We start from the raw sequence: 12,280 nt of genomic DNA, 5'->3' as shown, positions 1-12,280 counted from the left end.
CCCCTGATTCCGACTCTTGGGGGACCACTGTACATCCGGTACTCCGGAAGTATGCCCATCGGACATTGTGTGTCCTGTACCACGCAAGTATACCAGCCGGGTCTTGTATATCCTGTACTGAGAAAGTATACCAGTCGGGCATTATATGTCCTGTGTTACGGAAATATACCAGCCGGACATTATATTTCCTGTGCAGCGTAGGTATATGGCCGTCGCCCGGCTGGAGGACATCGGCGTCGGGCCAGGGCAGGGAAGCCTCCTACCTGTGGAGGTGGAAGAGGCTCGTCCGCGTCGCCTCTTCCTCCCTGCCCACCCTGCATCCGTTCGATGGAGGAATTCGTGATGGCCGGACCAGGAGATACGAGGGAGGGGGTCATTTTCATCCGCCCCCTCCCTACTCGCGGCCCGGGGGACGCCATCCCTGGAAGGGCAATATGGGAAGACCATTTCATTGCCCGCTGTGTGGAGTCTCCAGTACCTTCTCGCCAGCGATCTCTTTTTGGCCCATGGTTGCTGGCAGGCCCCGCCCCACACGTGCTATGTGTTTCGGATGGGCGGGACCATCGAAAGGGCCATTACGTTTCGAGGACTTCCGGAGTGAGCATAACATGTTTTGTATTTTTCCTATTAGTCAAGTTTGCCTTTTTTAGAGAGTTCTACTAGTTATTCTATTTACTGTTGGTTGTGTGTTTTACCGTAATTAAATCCTAAGTTATATAATAGACGCTTGGCTTTCTTGAATCTTTTCTCTAACGGGGGGTTGTTTACACTGACCTGCAGTTATGTTTGTTTTTCAGAGTGGGGGAGCAACAGAGAGCAATCAGTCCCAGAACTCTAACATGTCGTTAAAATTGGTCTGACGAAATCTGTGCCACCGAGCATAATCGAACGGGGTGGTCCTGTTTGTTCTGTCTGCACTAGTCTGATCGGTTTTTATCTCACGTCTTTTTCCTTTCTGTCGGTCCGTCCTTTCTGTCCACCCTCCATTCTTACCTATGCTTTGCAGAGTCGGGCATCGGGCTTTCCAGTGTCCAAGACATTTACAGAAAGCACATTGGTTTTGTTTTAAATCTGTCCGTCCTGTGCGTAATGTCGGGGGATTACCTTCAGGTCGTTGTGTTCCGGGGTTGGCTTGTCGGCACATCCCCTTACACCATTCGCTTTTCATGTCTACTCCTCGGGGTTGTGCCATCGCTGGCCCTTCCCTTTGCCTACTAGACGTTTGGAGGTTTGTCCGTCGTGTCCCTTCACCTTTTCTAAATTCGTCACTTTCCCTTCGTTGCGTGGCTTCTTTGCGCCACATACCGAGACTATCGAGCATAATAGGTGTTGTTTCATTCCTACGAAGGGCTATTTCTACTGTTTCTATTTTGTCGAGATCAAAGGATCCTCTCAGTGGCCACTGTCTTTCTCGATCCCTTTTCGTATATTTATGCCACAGCTCACTATAGGCTATAGCAATTAATCCATGCTTCATGAACATGTCCTTATTAGGGGTGCCTTCCAGCGGAGCCGGATGGTTCATCTCTAATAAGCGGTCCGGGTAAAACAGGCTACTGACCAGTGGGGAGAAGACAGGCATGACGGATCACAATGGGATAATAGTCAGCACTACCTATCTTATCACTGCGCGCAAAGACTAGACAGAATATTTCTATTCTACGTTGTTTGCACGTAGTGAATACCTCATGAACCAATTCTGAGCAATCGATCAATGTTAGGTCAGAAATAAAAAATCAATATGGTCAATGGGGAGAATAAGTAGGCTCGCAAAGGTTCGCGTCACCTACCCTTTCACTATCTGCAAAGAGGGGACCTAATCTTCCCTGTTTTCAGACAGAGAATCTCCAGAAAACAATCTATAACAGTTAATCAATGTTAGGTCAAAAATAAAAAATCAATATGGTCAATGGGGAGAATAAGTAGGCTCGCAAAGGTTCGCGTCACCTACCCTTTCACTATCTGCAAAGAGGGGACCTAATCTTCCCTGTTTGTAGACAGAGAATCTCCAGAAAACGATCTATAACAATTAATCAATGGGGGGAAGGGGGGCAATTGTTCAATGGGGAGGGGGAAAATAGGTCCGACGGGTGCGTACCTATCCTTCGCTGTTTATAAAGGGAGAGCCTGTTGTTTCTCCGTTTGCAGACAGCGAATCTCCAATAAATTAACAAAGAGTAATACTAGTATTTCACAACAATTATCAATTTCTTTCAATTATCTATCACTTTCGCAATTCGTCGTGTTTACACGACCTTACCCGGACCGCATGGACAGTTTCTCGTCTTCCGAATCCAGCGCCCGATCGTCCTCTTCTCTTCGTACTTCTCGTGGCACTCCTGATGGTTCCCAGTCAGGACCGTAGATCACTCGAGAGAGGTCTGTTCGGAACCAGTGAAGTTCGGATGATCGGCTGTCAGACGAGGGTCTATCGGACAGGGTACCTTCCGATCGTTGCAGTCGTTCACTCTGTCGTCAGGACCTCTCCCACTGGATCCACGAGTCGCTGATGGGCCCCACGTTTGGGACGCCAATTGTTAAAAAGGGTTCCAAAGACAACCGGTAACCAAAGACCCTTTTATGTTGCCCGGCGGTATCGCCTCTATGACCCACCAATATTAATCAATGAAGAAGCAGGCGCTGGAGACTGGAAGGCGGGAAACGAGGATTTTATTCTCTCCGGAGGAGAACACATCAATTCAGACAGCAAGTATCGTCACGAGGTGCTCTAACCACATCTCTGAGGCCGGGCCTCTTATACTAGAGTTTACAACCTTTATTGCACATAACACATTCTCGTAATATTTTAATACTTGAAAGAACATCCTCGGAATCTCCCCTTCAGATCCGTTCCCACATACATTTACAGTTGGATTCCCCACCCCGGTCACAACAGGTGATGTTTGTCGCACAGCAGGGCATTCCGCCGATTCACGGAATGCATGGGGTTTGGTCGGATCTCATGGGGTGGGGGCTTTGATCGGTTCGGGGGTCTTTTGATGGGGAGGGGAAACTTCCTACTGTACGAGGTAATAAACAGTATCCGCAGGGTCAGGTGGCAGCCTGGGAACGAGGAAGACAAACGGGGACACAGGAAAAGGGGGTTTGCATCAAAAGGGATTGAGGCCATGAAAGGAATGAGGGGAGGTGTCGCGCTGGGAACAGGATGGGATTCAGTGGTGGAGCTGCGCTGAAGAGGGGTTTATGACCCAAGGCATGAGAGAGCGGGGGTTGTCAGCGTGCGGGGGAATGCTTGCGAGGTTAAGAGAGAGAGAGAGATGCGCTGGCTATTAGCGAGGGGCAGGGAGGCCATGGTGCTCAAAATGGCTGCCGCTTACGTGCACGAATGGGCCTGGAAAGGGGCAAGATGGCGCAGATAATGTTCACTAAGTTTGTATTTATTTTCTACACAATCACAATGCCGCAATGCAGCTTTGTGATTGGTCTGTGGCCGTGACACAGCGCTTAGCCAGGGGCTGAAGGGGTGCGCATGTTCTCCATTCAGTTGTAATGCAGCCTGCATGGAGAAGGGGAAAGTATGCATGACTGGTGTGGGTGGCTGACCAAACAGTCACTGCGCACTCAGGAGTGGGCAAACCACTCCTCCCCTGCTCCATAAGCAGAGCAGCCCCGCCCACCCGCAAAGCAGGACGAAGCATAAAATGATAATAACTTAAGGTTATTACCATTTTATTTTTTTGCTTCTCGCACTGTGAGAAAGCAGTTGGGGAGACGCTCCTCTGCCATAGCGGAGGAGCCGCCACTGTTGTTAATCGTTCTGAAGCTCAAACATAGAGACAGGTTAACAACATGAGGGATAACATAATAGCTTAACTTTGTGATTAATAAATAGGACAGTGTCGCCCTAAAATGTATAACATTTATAAATCAATGTTGCGGCCCTGAAAAAAGCAAACCTCTGGAAAAAAGATCCATATGCCCCCCACCTTCAGATGAACCTTAATATCATACCAACATGTCATATGGAAATTTCAAAACAAAGTGGGCCCTCTAATACAATATAGGGAAGGACCTTATTATTACAATCAATAAAATACTTTGAAATAAAATATATATATATATATATATATATATATATATATATATATATATATATATATATATATATATATATATATATATATATATATATATACGCTGTGCTCCAGCGTTGCTGGAGTGGTCACTGACATAACACAAGGGGATACAAGTCTAACTTCAGACTCATTAAAATAAGCAGATATCCCTCTTTAAATGTTTCCTGATTAAACTTTTAAAGGGTGTGCACAAATGCAGAGGTCAACAAGCTCTGCCTTTACTTCGGAAGGGTGACCTGTGGAATAACTTCCCTTGTTAGGAGCCCTTCTCAGAGTTGCAATAAATGCAGGTCTGTTGACAGCAGTTCGCGCGGTGGTTAATCGGGGCTCGTGCTGGGTGACAGGGCTCGTGCAGGGTGACAGGGCTCGTGCAGGGTGACAGGGCTCGTGCAGGTGCCGGGGCTCGCGCGCGGTGCCTTGCAGGCCTCGCGCTCAACTGTGCCCTTGTGGGGAGGCCCGACTAGGCCGCAGTGATTAGTGTGAAACAAGCGCAGCTACGACAATCCAGGTGTGTAGGAAATACTGGGGCCTTTGATGTTGAATTTACTAGCCTGCGCTCACCGGGCAGAAGAGCCACGCTGTACGTGTTGGTTGGCACCCCTCCCCCGCCACCTTCCCCTGGGCCTTCAGGCCAAAGAGACTATAAATCAGGCCTTCCCTTGTGCTGAATACCATGAGAAACAGGAAGCAGGCAGGGAAGTAAATCAAAGTCACGTTGTCTAAAATGTGGTGCAAGTGGCAACCACGTGATGTCTGAGCTGGGCCTGTGAAGTCTGAGTCGGCCAGGACTCGTGTTCCTCGAGACAGAAACGCCAGGCACAGCACTGTAACTTCTATCAACATATGTCTGCATGCCTGACCAGAACAATCCCTTTTGCCCCCTGCAGGTCAGTGTGTATGTGCTGACAGAAGAGCATGGGACCACACAGTGTATGTATGGCCTATTGTGCGAGGACCCACATATTTTAACAGAGGTATTGATATGAAACAAAACAATCCACTGGGCCAAACACAAACGTCATCCAATCATGAGCCTGGTGCAATTCTGATCAACCAAAAGAGGTTGGATTTTTCATATTTCAAACTCCCAGTTATCATAAAGATGAAATCAGACGGCCCTGTTCCTAATCATGACATCACTGGAAATCGATTCCTATCACATTGGACATACAGTAGAGGAAATGACAGTGTGGCTTTTGAACTAGGTCACTCCATAAGAAATAAAAGAAATGGCTTACACACAATCGTTGCTTTGATTACTGGCAGTGTCAAGTGCCCAATTAAACACACCCATGCCACTTCTGAGGAGGGTGATGAAGCCACTGAATTCCCAAATGCATGGAAAGAGCAACACTTTTAATAATGACCTTCCTAAAATTGATTATATGCACATTTTGGCCATATAGATTTATTTTGAATACCATGAATAAAAGACGGGATTATATTTACATATACATTGAAACTATCCTCATGTTTTTCATCCTATGAATTTGTTAAGTTATGCAACTATAACTGTGCCGTGATGCAAAATAACCGAAAATACGTACAAAATTCGTTGAGGGGCCTCAATATTTTTAATGAGTCTGGCCACCTCCCCGATATACAAGGACCCTGGTGAAGAATAAACGCCCAGAATGGTTGGGGTCCTCTAAACTGCCGGCGGTGTACAGACCTAATATTACATGCCTGCATTTTAGGTCGAGCCTGGGCAGCGCATGTCCTGCTCTGCGAGGCATGCTGTATTGACTTTAACTCCTTCGATGCGGATGACAAATCCAGCTCGTCATGGGCGTTACCTGCGCTGCGCGCATGACGAGCTGGCTTTGTCACGTTACCCGCGATTTTCAAATTTCAGCGCGCAGCGGGAAAATTCGCTAGCGCGCATGCGGTTAAGCTCCGTGCACGCTCCACCAGTATTTTGCATTGGCTTGTGTCATTGTCCTTTGTAAAATCTGCCTTCTGATTTGTTAATAGGCTTGGTTGTCCATCCTTAATGCTTGCTTGTCTTCATTTGTAACCTCCCATGAGGACTGGCCCTTTTACTTATGTTGTTACATGGTATGTCTTACTTAGTCAGTAAGCACTATTTTCTTTAATGTGTTTCTCCTACTGCAGGCACGAAATGCTCTACTGCAATATTCAGCGTGCCAAGCGCGCTTTCAATTTCTAAGCAGCCTGGGACTATGGCGGCCGCTTCTTTGAAATAAAATAGGTCTCGCATTTACCAGAGTTTCAGCTATTTGCAATGTAAATGACAGTGCCTTTTATTTATGGTTTAATTATCAAAACATATAAATAAAAGGCATTTTGTCATTTACAATACATTGCAAATGCTTGTTATTTAGTGTTGCGCAACTGGCAAACTGTAGCCTCTTGCCCAATCGTGTGTGTCTTTCGCTCCCTTTACCGCTGAAAATGTGTACCAAGAAAGACTAAGAATGCAACTGTCTGAATTTGAGACTGCAAAAAAAAAAACAATACAAAGTACAACTTTCTCATTCTGCCTACAAACACACTTTCAACAAAATTTAGATATTTCCTAGCTCTGCAGACATGTGCAGCATGCTGAGGAGAGACTACCACATGGTGTTTCCAGATGTCTCAATCACAGATGCTAAGCAGCCGGTGAGCCAGAACAGAAAGAACAAAATGCAAAACTGAATTATGGCGAGCAAGAGGCTGAGCGGCTCTTCCTGGGAGGTTAGATGTATTGTGTAACACAAGCTTCAATTCACTGCACCTAGGTGGTTGGAGCTGGAGTGTAATATGAGCTTTGCATTGCTGCCCGGGGTAGCTGGAACTGAATTGTCATGTGAGCCTTAGATCACTCTGACTGGGTGGTTGGGATGTGCTTCCAGGATCAGCTTTAGATCACTGTGAAAAGATGGTTGGATGTTTAGTATAAAGTCAGTTCTTGAGATCTGTGCAAGGGTGGTTGGAAGGGCATTTCACATGAGCATTAGATCACTGTGCATGGGGGGTTAGAAGAACAAAGTGAGTTTCTGATTTCTGGGCTTGAGTGGTTGGATGTGTAGCTTCGCATGACCTTTAGATCACTGTGCAAAGGTGGTTTGATGTGCAGTATAAAGTGAGTTTTTCGTTTCTGTGCCAGGGTGGTTGGACCTTTACATCACTGTGGATGGGTGATGGAATCTTTATGATAACAAGTTTTAAATCACAGTGCAACGATGGTTCGATGTCTATTGTAAAACAAGCTGTAGAACACTGCACATGAGTGTCTGGGCGCCTAATGTAATATGAGTATTAGTTCAGTTCACATGTGCAAGGTAATGTGAGTTGTTGGCTTACTAACTGAAAAAAACATGCATTGGCATTGCCAATGAGTCTGGCTTAAAAATAAAACTGCCTTTTCAGTAACTGATTGGTTGAGGTACACAATAAGTCATAATACATCCACTGTAGTACATACAAACTTAAAAACATGCAAAACAAACTAGAAAAAAGAAAACATGAAGCAAACTAAGCATGGTGGGTACTTGCAGTAACATGTAAAATTAGACGAAGCAGGAGATGCCCATCTTGCAATGGCTGCCACTACATACTGTTCATCGTGTGGCCAGCCCATTAGGAAAAACTAATCTCCTTTATATTGGTCAATTAGAGCACATCTGGTCACCCACAGTCCAGTCTTCATCGGGTCTGATTTGACACAAAGAACTCCATGTATGCATAGACAAGGGCACACTTTCTTCTTGAGGTCTAAGCCCACCACCACTCAGCCGTTTCCTCTGCTTCTAGCCAGCAGCATTAATTGTTCTTAAATACAAGGATGGCTGAGCCATGGTCAGGGAATGGCACTGTGGTAACCAGATCAGTGTGGCAGTACGGTCGTTCCACATGTGGCTAGATTGAAATGCTGTTAGTTACTAAAGAGTGTAGCAGATTTTTTTCTTTTTTTGCTTCAATTGACACTTGTGTGCCGGAATAAAAAACACGGAATTGTAATCTCTAAAAAACACTGCTTTTATTTCCAAAACCAAATTAGGGTATACTGCATTGACCAGGACGACTTTCTCAGTATGCCGTTTTAACCCTACCCAATAGAAAAACAGTAAAGAACAGTCAAGCTCCTGAGTCTCACTGCAAATTCAATCTGTGTTCACTACACTGCACCCTAGAACCATGTTGGAAAGCTGTGAACTTGGACATCGATTGCCCTTCTGTGATGGTGCACAATGGGAAATCATGGGGCTCTTGTGAAGCATTGCGCTTCTGGCTGTCTTCCAGAAATCGATGAACAAACATCTCTTTATGGCTTAAGGAAGCCTGCTTTATGAAATTTCCCATAGGACCCAAAGATGTGCTGAAAGCTCAAAGAAAGCAAAAGCACCACAGAAGAACCATCAATAACTCTTTTATATCAAACGTGTACCAAAACCAGTCAATAAGGTTTAACTCGAGTGAGTACAAACACGAACCACTGTCGTAAATGTTTCATGTAGATAAACGACAAATCAAAAATACTATGCATATTTCCTTCTTCTCCTCACAACCAACAGTTCACAAATTCAGAATGTGGAAATTATGGATCTAAAACACATTTCCTTTTTCTCCTCACACAAAGTTCCCAAATTCAAAATGTGGAAATTATGGATCTAAAATCAACTCCAAATGCATTACACCGGCAGACTAATGATAAACGTAGGCAAATGCTATTAAATCATTGCAGAAGTTGAAATGAAGGTTAATGAATGCTAAATGCCAATTTCGTGCAGATCCGTCAAAAGGTGCCAAAGTTATTAACAACCTAAAAAATGCATTTTCAATAGAACAGAAAGAGCGGCTGAACCACAGTCACAGACTTCCTACTATGATTCTGTAATCATGTATTAACGTATATAGATATCATTTTATATATATATATATTTTATTTTTTATGCATGTGTTTGCGTACGTATTTTTTTCACTTTCATTTCTAGCACTTCCATGTACTTTGGCTTATTTATTGACTGATTCAAATGTATCATATATGCTTGCAGTAAACATTGAGATCACCAAACCACATATATATTCAGAAATAATGTCACACATTCAAAAGTACAACTGTACAAGTGTTTTATTCTAAAGTTCTGATTGTCTGACCAGAAGACTCCAGCTCCCACACTTTACTTTCTTTCCACATAAATCAAACTGGTTGCAAAATATGTTAGTAATTAGAAACAGGTGAAACCCCAGTGTCTATAATTAAGTACAGTACATACAAGCTAGGCATTTACATTTTTGTATGATTTAGGAACATTTTATATAAGCTTACTGCATCAGTACCATAACTATGGAAACTTAGACCCATAGGAGTCTATTTCAATGGCTTTGGTTTAGGGCCCTTTAGAAGATGTCTGAGCAAGAGGCATGCTGACAATTAATTACACATGAAGCCCTCTGAAGTGTCAGGTACAAAAAGTGCAGGTTTAGATGTCTCTCTGAAGACAGTGCTTTGCTTTGTTGATAAATATTGGAAGTCTTTTATAGGGTTTTGCCAAAATTCATTAGTACAGAGGCTAATCTGGGATACTATCTATGTCACTGTGTCCGTCAATCGGCATGTACTTGACAAGTCATTTGTGTTGTGCTATGAGAATAAATGTCACCAAATTATATCTCCCTCTTCATATCATATCATCAATTCAAGATTGACACAGAATCATTCTGACAGTTTGGAAGCCAGTTAATAGGGTTGAAAGTATTCTGAGATTAAATCGAAAACTAGTTGTCAAATAGCTGGTAAACCTTGAACAAGTTTATTTTAGTCGATGCTTTGCTGCTTTTAAAACATTTAACAATATTTTTAGATTTCCAGGAAAAGATACACTGATTCAGGTCTTTCTATTATGTTGAGTTCTCTTTTGTTGACCCACAACTCCTATTCAAGACAATAAACATCAGCAGCTCAAATATATGTTCATACTAGTTTTTGCCAATCAAAGATGGCCATGCAGATTTGAAGATATGAAACAAACTTTAAGGAAGAAAGTTAATCACTTTTGTAGCTCAAAATGATCATAGACGATGCTCGCAACAGTAGTATACTGCATCTCATTGGTGGCATTAAGTGGACAATTCTGCTTGAACTGAGGCAACAATACAGCATATATAGTACCTGGCGAAGAAAGAGGCCGCCACGGAGGTGCCAGTAGAGGCTTCGCTAGCGACATAGGTGCTCTGGGAGGCAGGGAAGCTGTACAAGGAGGGCTTGTCTGCATTGTAGCGATTCAGCGCAGCCTCCGTCAACCCCTCCCGGCCAGTCTCGGTCATCAGCTGAGAGATCTGCAATTGAAAGAGAGGCGAAATGGCTCATTAGACAGACGGAAGCCCTGGGATTCAATCCTCACCATCACCTCAACCTAACTCTTTAGGTCAGCCATTTTGTTTCATTGTTTGTACGGCGCAATGCACATTATCCAACCTCATCATGTAAAATATCATTTGTAGGTTCTGAGAAATTGTACAGCTGACTGAGACAAGAAGTGATTTACTCTAATGGAATAAACAAAATAATATAACTTAGTTTTTTATGTGGTGGGCTTTGGCTTCTACATGGACAGAAGGAGAAGCCATTTTACTGAAAATGTAGACTGATTTATTTATTTATGAGATTTGTAAAGCGCGAACGAATGCCCGTGGGCGTCTCGGCGCTGAAAACTCAACTCGTGGCTCTACTGATATAATTCCTGAGGGTTTACTGGGTGAACAGCCAGGTCTTTAACCCCTTCGATGCTGATGACGAGCTCAGCTCATCATCAGCCACGGGGGGCGTGTGCTCGTCATGTAATGCGGCTTTTGTAAAAAAGCCGCGCAGCGCAAAAATGACCGCCGCAGCGATGCGGTTAAACCTTTGCGGAAGGAATAAAGAAAGTGACTTAATCTAATTGGGAGCGGAAGTGAATTCCAGAGTCTGGCTGCTGTGACTGAGACTGAGACTGATCCGTATTCATTTTACAAAGCTTGCCCATGGGGAACAGCAAAAGTGGTGGGGGATGGCCATTTTAAAGGACAGCATTGTTTGAGTGTACACAGCAGCTTCAAAGACTACCCCCTCAATATTTTCTTTATCTCATACTACCTTTACTTTCTATGGTGTAACATCTGTGTGAGCCCACCCGGTGTAATTCCCTATGTTTCCCAGGCATCCAAAATAAGTTAACCACCTGGCTCTTGGTCATTACGGTCACAGTCTCGAGTCCTGACGTTTTCACCAACAGATCACTGATTCAGGTGTGTTAGTCAAGTTATTTCAATGGAAGCAAATAAAGACTACAACACCCAAAATGCTTTAGGATATCACCCAGACATTCAGGACTAAAATCAGTATCTATAGTTACCTGAAGGTAAGGTTAGTGGTCACCCTAATTCAAAATGTAGATGCAGGAAGCCGGTCAAACAGTCTTGTACTAGTGGAAGATGTAGAACTTTTAGAAACTTAAAAGGGCATTTCTCTCCTTATTTGTTGTCTAGCAAGTTCCCTCAAGCTTTAATGTTTGTGTCACCCCTTCTTAGTCTTCCAATAGGAGACAATAGCCCTGGGGTATATTTGAAAATTGCCTACAGGGTCCCCCATGTTTTTCAATCCAAGCATTCTTTGTGATGTGTGTAGAGCATAAACACTGTTGAGAAGACTCACCCCGGTGGGTTCCATAAAAGGTGCATGTAGGGGGCGTGGTCAAACCTCCCCTACCCCGGCTCTGAATAGCGGCAGGCAATTTCAGTCTCAGAAACACTGTGACAAGTGCAAGTAGTATTACTGGCCTTGTACTGCCTCTTCGGCGGCACAGAGAAAATAATGAAGACCCACCCCATAGAGAGAAATAATACTTCTGTTCTAAAATGCTGATTTTTATCCACAACACTCTGGAACAATTTTAGGAAACAATATGTTGGTCTATGGTCCTGACCACCTAACAATATATTTAAATATATGTATCTGATAACGACCAGGTGACTTAATCATGAGCCTGTAATATTGATACATATTGTTTATTGAAAGTGAAAAAAATCTCTGGTTCATTTTATTAAACTAAGGTGACTCCGGGAATAGTCAAATGCTTCCAAGTCCCAACTTATGCCGTGAGTTTCTTTTATTTCGGATGAGGGTGCAAACTAACTACCATAATTGATCGATCAGGTGCCGACATATTGACAAAATGCGGCAAACAGTTGCGTAGATC

The 12,280-nt window shown here is 43.8% G+C and overlaps 1 protein-coding gene across 1 annotated transcript in view; it reads right to left on the bottom strand.

Moving 5' to 3' along the window:
• KIF26B (kinesin family member 26B) overlaps positions 1–12,280 on the bottom strand; it is a 589,601-nt gene that overhangs the window by 448,944 nt on the left and 128,377 nt on the right. Inside the window, exon 5 of the mRNA XM_086925761.1 lies at positions 10,216–10,382. Coding sequence (XP_086781887.1) covers positions 10,216–10,382 — 167 coding nt within the window. The remainder of the gene's footprint in view (positions 1–10,215; positions 10,383–12,280) is intronic.

This window comes from Lissotriton vulgaris, chromosome 6 (assembly GCF_964263255.1).
Source record: "Lissotriton vulgaris chromosome 6, aLisVul1.2, whole genome shotgun sequence".
Taxonomy (NCBI): domain Eukaryota; kingdom Metazoa; phylum Chordata; class Amphibia; order Caudata; family Salamandridae; genus Lissotriton; species Lissotriton vulgaris.
The sequence above is the reverse complement of the archived record's forward strand: the minus strand, read 5'-3'. Positions and strand labels throughout refer to the sequence as shown.